Source organism: Pinus tabuliformis, chromosome 2_2 (assembly GCF_031772625.1).
Source record: "Pinus tabuliformis cultivar Carrire ecotype Pingquan chromosome 2_2, CPIR1, whole genome shotgun sequence".
Lineage (NCBI taxonomy): Eukaryota > Viridiplantae > Streptophyta > Pinopsida > Pinales > Pinaceae > Pinus > Pinus tabuliformis.
Window position 1 is genome coordinate 1,110,229,256 of NC_142300.1, and position 15,827 is coordinate 1,110,245,082.

Sequence of the window (15,827 nt, forward strand, 5' to 3'; positions counted from 1 at the left end):
ATCCTCAAGGAATGAATTCCTTCTGCATGCAAGAGATATTCACAATGGAATATCTCTGCCACTGATAGTACATTGTCCCTCCATCTGATCTCAACTGGGTCTCTGACTAAACTGACATGCATGAGTTATTTATGAGAGAATATTCAGTTATTTGAAATGCAGCAGTTACATGAATGCATGCATTAACTAACTAAACTCACAATCAGTTCCTCCAACTGTTAGAACTAATCTAACTAATTAACTCAGTTAATTGAGCTAACTAATTACAACTCATTATTATCTTTTTAACTAAGTGATAAATTCATCAATCAATGGAATCACTATTGCATGTCCTCACATAGACTTCATGTTTGATTTTCTCAAACTAATTAACTCAAGATGAATTAAAAAATTCGAATTTTGCTTCTCAATTTTAGTTCAAAGACTAACTAAAATTGGAATCAATCCCAAAATGTTATTTATGGCAGAATTATTTTTAGCACTTCTATATTTAGCATTTCTTATTGTTATTTTCAACACCCTCCCTCTAATTCTAAATTTATAAAACATGTAAACTCATTTGGTGTAAACACTTTTTTACATTCTTTTTAATATCAATAGTGATTAAACCTCTTTCCTCCATCTAATTCTAAATCTATAAAACATGTAAACTCATTTGGTGTAAACAATTTTGTACATTCCTTTTGCAATATCAATAGTGATTAAATCTCCCTCCCTCTAATTCTAAATCTATAAAACTTGTAAACACATCATTAAAAATGCATAGTTTGTACATTTCTTTAGCAATATCAATAGAGACTAAACCTCCCTCCCTCTGATTCTAAATCTATAAAACCTGTAAACTCATCATTAAAAAATGCATAGTTTGTATATTCCTTTAGCAATATCAATAGAGACTAAACCTCCCTCCCTCTAATTCTAAATCTATAAACCTTGTAAACCCATCATTAAAAATGCATAGTTTTACCGGTCACAATTTAGCTCAGAAAATAATAGAAATTCTCGCATGATTTTGAGAAAATCTTGCACAAAATTTTGAAAATCCAAGTTATTGCTGTCAAACTTCAAAAATTTGAAAATCCAAATTATAATTATTAAGCTTCAGGGTTTTGGGTGCCCAAAAGTTTTTTTTATTCGGCTGAATTCACTTTTGTCATCCAAAAGACAATTTAAACACTACAACAATCAGATTTCTTGAAAACCAAAAAAATCACCGACTAGAAATTGGCCATTCAAGCAAAATTGTTTGTAACCTTGGTAGACAACTCCATTAAAAATTATAATAAATAATTTACATTATCGCTTATCAAATTTATTACATTTTTTTGCCTGTCCTTTTGACGTTTCAAATTTTTCATTCACTATCAAATACCAAATACGTTTTAAACACCCATGTACGTTACGTGAAACGTCAAATTCCAACTGCTCGGCACTTATAATTTACATTATCGCTTGTCAAATTTATTACATTTTTTTTTACCTGTCCTTTCGACGTTTCAGATTTTTCATTCACTATCAAATACCAAATACGTTTGAAACACCAAAGTACGTTACGTCAAATTCCAACTGCTCGGCACATGAATGGAACGTCAAATGTCTGGTCTTTAATGAAACTTCCTTACCCATGATTTGTTACACTGACCAAAGGAATTGGTGTTTCTAGAAGGAAATCGAACTCATCTCGTAAACGAATTTACGTACGAATTCAACTCAATGCTTCCGTATGTTTTACGTCTCATAAATGCGTGGTTGGCAAGATTTGTGGTTGCAGTGAGGAGGAAATTGCCACAAACTCTTCTGCAACCGTTCAAACGAAACGATGGTATTAGATCCTTCTATTTATCTATTAAAAAACAATTTAATTGGAAGAAGAACGAGTGATCATTTTCGCTGGGTGAGGAAATTGACACGTCCCACGAAGGCTCTTTTGTAACGATCGTTCAAACAACGGTATTAGATATCACGACTCGGTTTGTTCAACGAAATAAGGGAATTCAGAAATCAATGGATTGACCCAATTCCAGATATTGAGACATAAAAAGAGTAACAAAGACATAGACCGAATAGAGTAGTCTGAAATCGTGGGATCATCCAGAGGCCAGGACGACCAAAATATTGAGGTTGAGGGCGCATTCCCAATCTCTGGAACACATCTGCAATCTTATTTCTTTGTTATTGTATATCCGATGGCATCCTCTTCCACATCCACCTCTCCTGGCAACAACGACAATTATGTGTTTGATGTCTTCATTAATCACCGCGGACCGGATGTCAAAAGAACCCTAGCCACCGATCTCTACAATCGCCTTTGCAAACATGATTTGAGAGTATTTTTAGACCAGCAGGAACTGCAAGAGGGGGAGAACATAACTCCTCAAATTGAAAGCGCCATTAGAACAGCCTCTGTCCACATAGCAATCTTCTCTCCTGGTTATGCCGATTCAAGATGGTGTCTCGACGAGCTCCTGCTGATGGTGGAGACCATGTCTAAGTCGAGGTCCACCATCATCCCGGTCTTCTATGGTGTCAACCCTGCAGAGCTTCGGTGGACGCGGAGCAAAAATGGAGTCTACGCTCGAGCTCTCTGTGTGCTCGAAGAGAAAAAAACATCTCATAATCAACCACGATACGACTACAACACAATTGAAAAATGGAGGAAGGCTCTCTCTGAAGTTGCAGACATAAAAGGTTTTGACGGAGAGAATTATAACGGGTGAGAACCCCATCCCAATCTAGAAATTTTAATATTTGAATTTTTTGTCTTTTTTTTTTAATTGAAATGGCATTTTTATATATACGTTTCTGCACAGTGAATGAAAGGGAATTTGAAAGAGGGTGAAGATGAACTTCATATGCGTGGTAGCAATTAGCCCTCTTGTAATAAGATCAATAAAATCTTTCTTCCTTCGGAAAAATATTGACAAAGATCACGAAAATCTCTTTTTCCTTGGGAAAATATCGACCAATATTCTAGAGTAGTAGAAACAAAACAGTGCAAAAGCTAGTTAAATTCATAAAATCTTCAGAGTTATAATGAATACTCCTAGATTACCAAAAGTTAGATATTCACAACTTGAGAGGCCAAAAATCCATAATTCCTAGCTTCAATATGTTCCCAGTCTTCTCTGGTTTTTTGGATAGATGAGGAAACCATATTGTTACAGTAGTTAAATATTTATACATCACGTATTAATATATAATAGAGGTGCAGGGGTTGTTGAGTTCGAATTACTTGAATTGTCTTTCTTTGGATAGATGAGGAAACCATATTGTTACAGTAGTTAAATATTTATACATCACGTATTAATATATAATAGAGGTGCAGGGGTTGTTGAGTTCGAATTACTTGAATTGTCTGAGAATAGAAAAATAAATAGATACAAAATTCATAATTTGAGTAACTAGAAATACATAATAAATAAATACAAAATTTTATAATTTGAAAAGCCAAAAATGCATAATTGCTAGCTTTAATAAGTTCCCCATTTTTTCCTGACTACCTGAAAAGGTAAGGAAACCAGATTACAGCAGTATTTAAATACTTATAAATCACACAAATATACAATAGAGTTGCGGTTGCTGAATTCAAATTATTTGAATTGTTTGAGAAATTTAAAGAGAGATACAAATTCTTAGAGAATTATCATCATCACAAAAGCTAATAATAATTACACATAAATTTAACTCACAATACCTGAACTTTAAAAAAAAAAAAAAAATAGGAATCAACCAGTAGTAGCTTAACACATTGCCTCGGAACAAAAGTGCTCTAGGGTAGGAGACAACCGTGGAAGTTAAATTCAATTAAAACTTCTAACAGATACAGATCCACCATGCCACCATGCATATATGCAGCTTTATTTGTTGGTAATTATGTTTTTTTAAACATATTTTTAATTCAGTCTCTTAGCTGAATAGCAGCATCTTACTTCTAAGGCATTAATTGTTGCTAATCAGGATTAATAATATAGATCAAGCAAAATTTAAATTATGTATCACTCAAACAGTTCAGAAAATTTTCTCCCGTTCATAACTCAGTTTACTAAGGGCTTGTATTATTTTTTTAAGATCTTTGGTTCTACCCTTGTAGATTTAAGTGACTCTGAATGCTTCTCACGTTCATGGCCCTTTAGTTTGCTAAGTACTTGTATTTTTTTTCGTTTGAGATCTTTGGTTCTACCCTTGTGGATGAAAGTGACTCTGGGTTGCTCAAACATTGTTCATGTTTGGTTTCTTTCACTGTTTTAGTGTGAAGACAGGTGTCTTGCAGTGCCTTGAGGCGGTCTTCAAACTCTGCAATTTTCCTTCGGTATTCAGACCAAATGAGCTCCTCGAAGACGTCGTGGAAGCAGTGTTGAAAAATGTTAAAAGAACACTGGATGTGTCCGAATACCCAGAAGGCTTGGCAGAAAAACTGAAAGATTTGGAAACCACAGTGTCATTGCAGCAGGAATGCGGGAAGGCCAGAGTTATAGGAATAGTGGGCCTTGGTGGGGTTGGCAAAACTACACTAGCAAAAGAATTCTTCAACCATCACAGATCAAATTACAAGCGATCTTGCTTTTTATTTGATGTCAGAGAAAAATCTAATTTAAATTTCATGCAAAGTATACTTCTGAAGGACCTAGCTCAATTGCATGGACAAATACGCAGCCCTGATGAAGGTAAAGTGAAGATCAGAAGGTATCTCCAATCTTGTCAGGCCCTCGTAATTGTGGACGACGTGGATCACGTTAAGCAACTGGATGCATTACTTTTACCAGCTAAAGATGTCCTTCATCCTAGCAGCTTGATTTTAGTTACTTCTCGCGATAAGCGTGTTCTTATAAACTCAGATATTGCAGAATCGTCCATTTACACATTGAAAGGCCTCAATCCACAACACTCTCGAGAGCTATTTTGCTCGCATGCTTTCGGACAGCCTCATCCAGTTGTCGGATTTGATGAAGTGGTTCAAAAGTTTTTAGATGGCTGCCAGGGATTGCCCTTATCTCTAAAAGTGCTCGGGGCTCATATGCGCGGAATAAACAGTTTGACCTCTTGGAAAGCCCAATTGCATAAAATTTCCAAAATCCTTCCAGAGGATATACAAAGCAGGCTTAAAATTAGCTACGACGGTCTGGATGAAGAGGAGAAGAAAATATTCTTAGACATTGCCTGTTTCTTCATAGGAGAAGATATGGATACTGTTATAAGAATATGGGACGGATCCGATGGCGAAGGAGGATTGAGTGTTGGGAACTTGCAAAATAAATGCCTAGTGGAAGTGGACGAGGAAAACCGTATAAGAATGCACGACCACCTCCGAGAACTGGGCAGACATCTCGCGAACAAGGATGGTGAGATTCGGCTCTGGGGCCCAACTGACAGCGTTCTTGATAATCTTTCTGGCCAATTACCTGTAAGTATTTTGAAGCTTTTGGGTCTCAACGGACGTTGGTTGGAAAATAGCGCTGTGTTATCAAAATTTTGTGAAGTTTTAAATTTTTGAAACTATGCAAGAATGAGTCTTGTTCTAACAGCCTCGAGTGAACTCAGGTGCGTGGAATTAGAATGGTTCACGGAAATGACACTGAACAATCTTTCGAAAACCTTATGGAGCTTGCAGGCAGTCGTTTATCAAGTAATATGAGGAGGTTGCAGTTGCTTAGGGCTGAAGGTTATTTTGTTGAACGCCTATTCCGGGTTGGGCAGTTACCACAACTAATATATCTCCGCTGGGAGAACTGTCCGATCTCCTCGTTACCTTCCACGATTCCCATAAAGAATTTAAGAGTATTACATATAGAAGGGGAGAATCTGGAAACACTGTGGCAACATGAATCTGAGGTATATGTTTGTTTTATTTCTCTTCCAATTGTAAAGTCGCTTTCAATTAAAAATTGTTTTATTATACCGCTTGACATTTACAGCGTCAAACCCACTTTAATAATGTATGTGAACATTGCAGGCACCTCTACAGTTGAGGGAATTACATATCGGTGCTCCCCTTTCATACGTTCCAGAGTCGATTGGGAACCTGAAGCACCTTGAAAAATTTGTCCTGTACAAGAGTAATCTGGAAGCTCTGCCAAATGAATTCTGCCATATGCATTCCTTGAAACTCCTCGGGTTAAAGGAATGTGAAAATATGACAGTGCTGCCAAATTCAATCGGCAACTTGACAGGACTCCAAAGTCTTGATTTGTGTGGGTGCTCCAGTCTGCAGAGGCTCCCAGACTCAGTTGGGAACTTGACAGGCCTCCAAAGTCTTGTCTTGGCCCGGTGCTCCGCTCTGCAGACGCTCCCAGGCTCGGTTGGGAACCTAACAGACCTACAAAATCTTGATTTGGCAGTGTGCTCTGCTCTGCAGCGGCTCCCAGACTCAATCGGGAACCTGACGAGCCTCCACTTTCTTGAATTGGCCTCGTGCTCCTCTCTACAGACGCTGCCAGACTCGGTTGGGAACCTGACGGGCCTCCAACGTCTTGATTTGGCATGGTGCCGATCTCTGCAAACTCTCCCAGACTCGATTGGTAACCTAACGGGCCTCCAACGTCTCGATGTGGGTGGGTGCCCCACTCTGCAGACGCTTCCGGATTCAGTCGGTAACCTGACGGGCCTACAAATTCTTTACTTAGGCGGGTGCTCTACTCTGCAAACACTCCCAGACTCTGTTGGAAACCTAACGGAACTCCGGGATCTTGACTTGGGCGGGTGTTCCGCTCTCCAGACACTCTCAGACTCAATTGGGAATCTGACGGGCCTCCAACGCCTTAAGTTGGGCGGGTGCTTCGCTCTCCAAAAGCTCCCAGACTCGGTTGGGAACCTGACGAGCCTCCGACGCCTTCAGTTGAGCGGCTGCTCCGCTCTCCAGACACTCCCAGACACGGTTGGAAACCTGACGGGCCTCCGCCACCTTCAGTTGGGCGGGTGCTCCGCTCTCCAGAAGCTCCCAAACTCCGTTGGGAACTTGAAGGACCTTAAAAGTCTTCAGTTAAGCGGGTGCTCCTCTCTCCGGAGGCTACCAGACACGGTTGGGGACCTGACGGTTCTCCAAAAGCTCCACTTGGGCGGGTGCTCCGCTCTCCCAGACTCGGCGGGTTCCGAATAATTAAAAAAATTATTCATATTTTTTTTATTGTTAATTATTTTAATCGAGTGAAATTACATATATTAATTAAGGGTAAAGTTATTTTATTGAAATTTATTTTTATCAAAATTTTATTTTATTAAATTTTATCTTTTATTAAAATCGAGGAAGGATCATCGAACTTTTATTTGCGCACGATAAAAAAAAACCAAAAATTAGCAAACTGTAGAGTCGTTTTTATTATTTAAAAGGAATTATTTTTATTTAATATAAAGTTAATTTTTATTGAAATTGATTTCATTAAAATCTATGAAGGGAGACCGTGTTTTTTCAATCTCTATTTTCATCATGATAAAATGCGTTCTAAGTTCCTATTGTAACACAGTCTACTTTTTTTTATAGGCTCATTTAAGATAAATTTATTCAAAGTATAAATTAAAAGATTAAATTACTTAATATGCATATTTTCATCGACATCAAATTTTGGGAAAAAATGTGTGTAATGCCTCAGTAAGATCAAGAATTTTGAAAAGCTTTGTAGCAAAATGTTTAAGAGAGTAGCCGATCTAAATTTCTGGAAGCACTGCAGTGACTCTCAATCTTTCCGTTCTTCACTAGATTTCCTCTCCGACAACATAGACCAGATCTCAATAGTATTCTTCAAGAGGCCAGCACTGCGCTGAAATCCAGCATACCCGGTTTGTTCTTGCGCACCTCTTAAAATTTATAAATTACATTTGCAACATTCTTTTGTAATGAATGGTGAGCTATGGGCAATCTTAAATTGTAGATTGTTTATCACTGCGTCCAATATATTCGATCACTCGTCATAAACTCATTTGCAAATTTGATTTCATTATCCTCAAAGCAGCTCCCTCACACCGGGCTTGGCCCATCCAACACCGTTCAATTCCTCCCTTAGAAATTTCCATGTGTCATCCAACTCATTTCCTTATTCAGCTCTACTCACAACCCATCACCTGTTCTTAATTATTGATCTCGCTTTCCGCTCTTATCAACCCACAATTCTTTGACTTCCGAAACCCTAAACTCACATCCCCTCTCATACCGATTCTAGCACCATCTCCTCCTCTTCTCGTAGTTCGGATTCTCCTCGACCTGCACCTTCTGCCTCGGATTTGCAGTCTTCATCTTCTGCTTACCTGATCTCATATCCCCTCTCTTAATCCGACCCTAACACCTCTGTATTGCTTACAATACAGATTTAACTCTTCCTACAAAAGGAATTTTGAGAAATACACATGTACACAGATTGCTTAAAACAATTTGTATTTCTATTGAATCACAAACCCCAGATACATGCCACATAAATAGTCCTTTATGAGATCCAACAACATACATAGTGTTTTATGAGATCCAACAATTTCTAAACAGAAGATTATTTTTGAGAAAATATATCAACAAGACAATCCTACCTATATACTAATGTAAGCATTATTCCAAGTCCCCCCTTTAATGCTTACATCACATCATTACAAAGATTATTACAAGAATCATAAATCACATATAGTCAAATCCGTTTCACTGGTCTTCATCAGCACTGACATCCAAGAATTTCTAAACAGAGAGATTATTGCTGAGAAATATATCAACAAGACAATCCTACCTATATACTAATGTGAGCATTATTCCAAGTCCCCCCCCCGCCCCTTTAATGCTTACATTACATCATTACAAAGATTATTACAAGACTCATAAATTCCATATAGTCAAATCTGTTTGGCTGTTCTTCATCAGCGCTCACATCCACTTTCAAACCTTGTAAACACCACTCTTTCTTCACCACCTCATGTTTGAGTTGTCCCCTGAACTCCATTTAAAACATAAATGCCTCTTGACCATCTTTGACAAATTTTGTATAATTGACGCCTCTAGACCATCTTTGACAAACTTTGTATAATTGATGCTTCTTGATCTCTCGAAGGACAACCTCGATACTAGACCACCCAATGGACACACTCTCTTCTATCAAAATGCTGTGAACTACACTTTTGATAGTTGTATAGGTGAGTTCTCTGGCTACCGAGTGTATCCAACAGTCAATTATGCCACTAACCTTTCTAGATACATGGATCTCATAACATACCCTGTCACTGATGCTCTTGAAGCCCGAAGCACAACAAGACCCATCAGCGTATAACAGATTCACACAATCAAATTAGTGATGTGTTTGAGGGTTTCCGAGCGCCAGGAATCCCTAATTTGAATCATGAAACACTATTCATTAATTGGTTCTTTGTCATATGTTTTTGACAGATAGTGAGTTATACAAATAGTAAATTCTAGACACAATTACATTTCTTACACTTATACATCACATCCAAAGACATCCTAGTTACAACTTCAAATTCGTAGCTTTACTTTGACGGCAACAAAATTTATTTTTGGAGGATAAGAGAGAAAAGCACGCATAGTAGAGAAATCATCTAAAATTTTGTTGTTTCAAACGACCTCTCGCTGCCATATCTGCCCAAGGTAGCACTGCACCAGATGTCAAGTCCCTTTTCCATGATCTTTTAAACCATTAAAATGAATGCTAAGAATACATCCAATAATGGCAAGTGCAACATTCAATTATAGTCAATTTAATCAAGTTAGGACACCGTGAGACAATTTCGTACATCTTATTCCTTGGCACTGGACAACCATAGCACAGGAATGGTGGATCCCCTCAAAAGCTTCATACCTCAAATTGTCCACAAAATGTTAATCCAGGCGGCTTCTAGAGAAGCTTGAAGCTTAGACAGAAACTGATGCTGTTGACTGGACGCAGGACTGTAAATACAACCATGACCATGTATTCATCCTGCCCATCTGGTTCTGTGCATTTGCTTCAATGCATGCCCATATCTGCTGCTCTGCAACCAGTTCTGCAGGATTCAACGTCATCTACTATATTTCTCTTATCATCACGGCCAAGCTCAGCAACATTTTCTTCTGAAACTTTTTCTTTGTGGAGAAATGGGATGTCCAGAAGGGCTATGCCTTCATCGCCATTGTGCAAAAACTATGTTGAATACGCTGTGAAATACAACTGTTGAGATGTATCTGATCAAATTAGATGAGTTGTCAGGCGAAGAAGAACAAGTCATTCCACGACTTCTTGAATCTAGATTTACTGAATTATGTTACCCAGCATTGGCTCAAATTCTCATGGTCCTGGCCTCCTCCACGCATATTCCAACTGGGCTGAGACAAGGCTTCAGGTGAAGGAATATGAGCTAATGCTACAGGATTCCCACACTGCGCCTCAGATTGATTCCGACAATCTCAAATCGCTCTACAGGAAATGTTGCACTCTGATCGGGGCTCAGACAGTATGCAGCGGGATGCAAATGTTTGGACAACACAGCCAATGCCAACCCCGTTCAGAAGGAAATACTAGACACCCTTCACCAGGTCAAGACCCCGTTCAGAAGGAAATACTAGACACCCTTCACCAGGTCAAGATTGCCACAGTGAAGGATTCCACGCCACCTAAAACAAAAGAACGAACAGATTTGTAGATCCACAAACTACACATACACCCATCTATCCTAATCTATGTACAGAGAATTAAATCTCAGATATCTTCCATTTTTCTGGGCCCTCCCTTGAGGGAGTCAGGCCCATCTATAGGCTCTGATACCAAAAAGGAATTTTGAGAATTACACATGGTACACAGATTGCTGAAAACAATTTGTATTATTATTCAATCACAAACCCCAGATACATGCCACATAAATAATGTTTTATGAGGTCCAACAATTTCTAAACTGAGAGATTATTGTTGAGAAAATCTCTCAACAAAACAACCCACTTAACAAACCAATCCTACCTATATACTAATGTAAGCATTATTCCAAGTCCTACACCTTCTGCTAAACCTTCACGTGTGGCTCCTTCCTTCACCCAACCTCCCTCATCTCCCCCCTCAAACTCTCATCTTCCCTACCGTCATTCAACTGGGACTCTCTGCTGTCAAATTCCTATCAACAGAGCATTTTTTCTCCTCTAAAAGCACAACCAAGCCCTCTGAAGCTAACTTGGCAAATTCGGATGAATGATACAGATTTTCATACTTAGAGATCTCCTAGAAGGGAGAGGTGGGGAGGGCAAGGGATCTCATTAGCCACAATGGAACTCAGAGGTTTAGTTTTGCTTGGATTCTAGGCGTTAAAACCAATAATCAAGCAGAGGCCTATGTGCTTTTGCAAGGATTCACTCTCGCTTATCAGCCAGGAGAGAAATCTAAATGTTATAGGGGATTCCATGGTTATCCTGCTCCATATGAACAAATCATCACCCACGAGGACAATAAGCTAAATGCTCTTCTTCACGGGATTTTTGACCTACAGTTGAAATTCAACGGAATTTAGTGGTTCCATTTTCTTTGAAATCACAATCAAAAGGCAGATCAACCAGCCAACTTAGCACTTCACCAAAAGAGATGGGATTATCATGGTCAATGGGCAGCCACATCATCAGACTATCCCATAGCATGTCATCTACACCATGTGGCAACTTGCATGCAATATCTCCCAAGCAAAAGCACTCAAGGTGAGTAGTCCACGTAAGGAGACTAAATTTGCTGGTCACTGTAAGCTTGAACGCACTCTTGGTCTGCAGACTTAATTGACTCCTGTCCTTTGATATCGGCTATGGCTTTTAAATTTTGTAATCTGAACAATATGGATACTCAATTCTGCAATTTTGGGCAGTATGGATACAGACGGGGTCTGTTATACACTCTGGAATCAACCTACAGAACTGTTCTCTGAAATGGTTGATTGTAGTTTGATATCACAGATGGAAGGCAGGGGCCGGGTTCGTCCATGTATCTATCTATGCATCTTTCTGCTGGCTTTCACCAGTGCTTTTTAATACAAACAATTTTGTCCCCGTTAAAAATAAAAAATAAAAATAAAAGACATTATAAAGATTGGCTGATAAAGCAGTTGAGTAACCTCGATCTATATACTTTAATAAGATCTCGTCTCTATATCATTTCCACTTTCGCCTGTGCTTCAGAGCCTTCCATTAGTCTCAGTATTATTCTCATGTTCAATCACCGTTGTCTTGAAGCTCAAGGCAGATATTAGTGGAGATATCTTTTAATCAGGTGTTGAGTATTATTTGGAAGTCATTGAATACGAATAGCTGGTGGTCTTTGAAACCAGTGAAAGTTTTACAATATTGTTTGGCTGTGAATTATTTATTAGATGTATAACATATATGCAAAATAACAGGAATTTTTCGATGGAATGCACTGAGAACATAGACAATAAGGTATAATTACAGTAAATCCATTTAGGTCTTGAGATCTATCCATTTGAAGTCTTTCCGTCAGTTCTAGCATTCCTATATTAAGTTACAAAATAACACATTTAATTTTATCCTTTCTCTAGAACAAATCTAATAAGTTCTAGGCACCTTCCTGAAAAATAAGAATTCAAAAATCAAGGGCCCTCGTTCCAATTTACAAGTGATGTACCCTTCAAATTTTCATTATTCATTTTTAATGACAATTTTCTCCTGCGAATGTTATAAGAGGTGGCATTCACCACTTCCGGAATGTATGTCTACTACAGTTTTGCATGTTCTTGTCTGCGACAGATTTAGTTATGTCAGATTAGTTACATCTCCCTCTATAACATGGATGCCAGGTCTCACCATTCATCTCAACCTTCTATTTGCTATTTCAAACAAATTATCATTACTGTCTGAAGAAACTCATATTGAAAGCTTGAAATTCACAGATAAGACCACAAAAGAAAACCGCCTATATTTAGTAAAATTTGCATCTTCAGCCAACAACAGAATCTTTCATTTTTCTAACCACTATCAGATAACAAAAGTTCATCTTACATTTTATCCAAAATGAAGAATAAGTCTCCCTCCAAATCAAACAATCTGTGATTTCTAAAATGGGCAAGCTCAAACAAGATGATAATACACTAGCCCTTAATTCTACCAATCCAAATAACAACAGATTATCATCGACCAAACAATTATATCATTCCAATACTTGGTAATAATAGCAAATTAGCAATGACTAGTAAGAAAGAAAAATTATTATTGCTTAGAAGTACAAGGTCCATTTGGACATTGATGATGCAATTTGCAACCATTCATAAGCATATCAATGTTTCAAAGAATGCAGAAGCACATATGGATGAGTGAAAATTAAGAATTCAAAAATCAAGGGACCTCATTCTAATTTACAAGTGATGTACCCTTCAAATTTTCATTATTCATTTTTAATGACAATTTGCTCCTGCGAATGGAATAAGAGGTGGCATTCACCATTTCTGGAATGTATGTCTACTACAGTTTTGCATGTTCTTGTCTGCGACAGATTTAGTTATGTCAGATTAGTTACATCTCCCTCTATAAGATGGATGCCAGGTCCCACCATTCATCTCAGCCTTCTATTTGCTATTTCAAACAAATTACCATTACTGTCTGAAGAAACTCATATTGAAAGCTTGAAATTCACATATAAGACCACAAAAGAAAACCGCCTATATTTAGTAAAATTCACATCTTCAGCCAACAACAGAATCTATCATTTTTCTAACCACTATCAAATAACAAAAGTTCATCTTACATTTTATCCAAAATGAAGAATAAGTCTCCCTCCAAATCAAACAATCTGTGATTTAAAATGGGCAATCTAACACAAGATGATAATACACTAGCCCTTAATTCTACCAATCCAAATAACAACAGATTATAATCGACCAAACAATTATATCATTCCAATACTTGGTAATAATAGCAAATTAGCAATGACTAGAAAGAAAGAAAAAATATTATTGCTTAGACATACAAGGTCCATTTCGACATTGATGATGTAATTTGCAACCATTCATAAGCATATCAATGTTTCAAAGAATGCAGCAGCACATATGGATGAGTGTAAAAGCTGTTAGTTTGCTGTTATATAAAAATTAATCAAGTATGTAATTAGTAATTAATTAGGCACCCAAGGCAGTGTTTAAGCGAGGGGCCTCCCACATTTGTAATCATCTTTCAATTTATCAAATAATATATGTATTTATTCAGAGTGATTCACTCTGTTTGGTATCGGAGCAAGTTCGCTCCTCGGGACTTTGTTGCTGCTCGATCCGCTGCCATCGTTTTCCTTCCATTGTTGCTGTCCCTACACTCTCCTGTCCGCCGTCGTTGTGCCTACCTGCTAACTCCGAACACTACTCGCCGCGTCCACCCTCCACCTCACCGTGCCACTCGTCCCTTTTCGTTGTTGCCTTACCTGTTCCTGAACCTCCCGTCTTCAATTGCCACATGCGCTGTCTCCCGACCAGCGGTTCATGTTCCAACCCCGTTATACCGCCGTGCTCCCTGTCATATTCATCGTTCCGTCATGCTTCCTGTCATATCTTCCCTGTCATATCCGCGTTCCTTTCGACCGGCCTGTCCCCTCTCGACCAACACGCCATTTCCAATCCGCCTGCTGTCCATACAGTCTTTGTCCAGTGGACCATTAACCATTCTTCTAGCCACGTTGTCTCATTCGTTGTCTATCACGTCGAGTCTCAGTCGTTGTGACTCACCCTCCTTCACACCGACAGTCTCCCTTCCATGGCTCAACCGCTTGCCCAACTACACATTAATATTTTGGCCAATTCAAAAAGAAATTTAATTCAAGTGACGCTATATTAATGTTATATAATTGTAATATTAATTTATTATATTATTTATAACTATATAATTTATTAATATTTAATAACTATATATAAAATTTATAAAGTGATTTCAAAATATATATATATAAAATAAAAAATAAAAAATTTACTACATAGTTAAGTTTTAAAGGGCGGGCAGGCGAAGCTCGAGAAATATACTCCATCACATACCCAATCCATGTCTTCTCAATGTCGATCGCTGATTTTAGTAAAGAATTGATTGCTCTTGAGAATAAGGGACATTCCAATGAAATCAAGGAGCTCCAAGATACAAGAAAGAGAATAGAGAGTCAACTCGAGCAAAACCATAACGAATTTAAAAAAGATCATGCAATCATTTCAAATAAGGTGGATCTAAATCATAATCAATCAATGGTGATGTTGACCTGTATTTGTAACAAGTTGAAGATTACACCTGATCAAAATTTCAAATACCCCAGAATAATGAAGCTACTCAACATCTCAATTCTTTAGATACATCAAACTCGTCAGACTCACATGAGAAACTCGAGTCTCCAAAAGCATCATACATCCCCCATCAACAAAATAGTAACACAAATTTTCAAAATATGCAGCTCTGGAATCAATATTTGAATATGCAGCTCGCAAATCAATACCCCTTCTCCACTCCATCAATTGCTACATATCAAAGAAGAGCAAAACTTGAGCTCTCCAAATTTGACGACAACGAAAAGTGTTGTGTTGCATGGTTCAATAAAACAGAAGAATATTTTAAGATTTACGGTATTAACAATGATGATGAAAAGATCAAGCATGCATCCATGCAAATGGAGGGCAAAGCATATAATCGGTATATGTGCTGGAAAAAAATGACACTTGCTATATGTTGGAGGAAATTCAAAAATGCATTCTTTAAGAGGTTCCAAGGTGTCAAGGAAGAAGAGTTCTTCTCAGCACTCACCAAACTACAACTAAAAGGAGATGTGGACGGATACACTCGAGAATGGGAAACTTTAGCTACACGAGTACCTGGATTTTCAAAGACTCGTCTCATTCAGTGATACATCACAAGACTTAAACCCCAT

At 38.0% G+C, this 15,827-nt stretch overlaps 1 protein-coding gene across 1 annotated transcript; it reads left to right on the forward strand.

Moving 5' to 3' along the window:
* The first annotated feature begins 1,703 nt into the window (after nucleotides 1–1,703).
* On the forward strand, nucleotides 1,704–7,093 carry LOC149197291 (disease resistance protein Roq1-like). The gene is made up of 4 exons (XM_089408639.1): nucleotides 1,704–2,713; nucleotides 4,249–5,401; nucleotides 5,539–5,829; nucleotides 5,951–7,093. The coding sequence occupies exons 1-4, from the start codon at nucleotides 2,187–2,189 to the stop codon at nucleotides 7,091–7,093; spliced, it is 3,114 nt and encodes a 1,037-aa protein (XP_089264765.1). The 5' UTR covers nucleotides 1,704–2,186.
* Nucleotides 7,094–15,827: the final 8,734 nt, after the last annotated feature.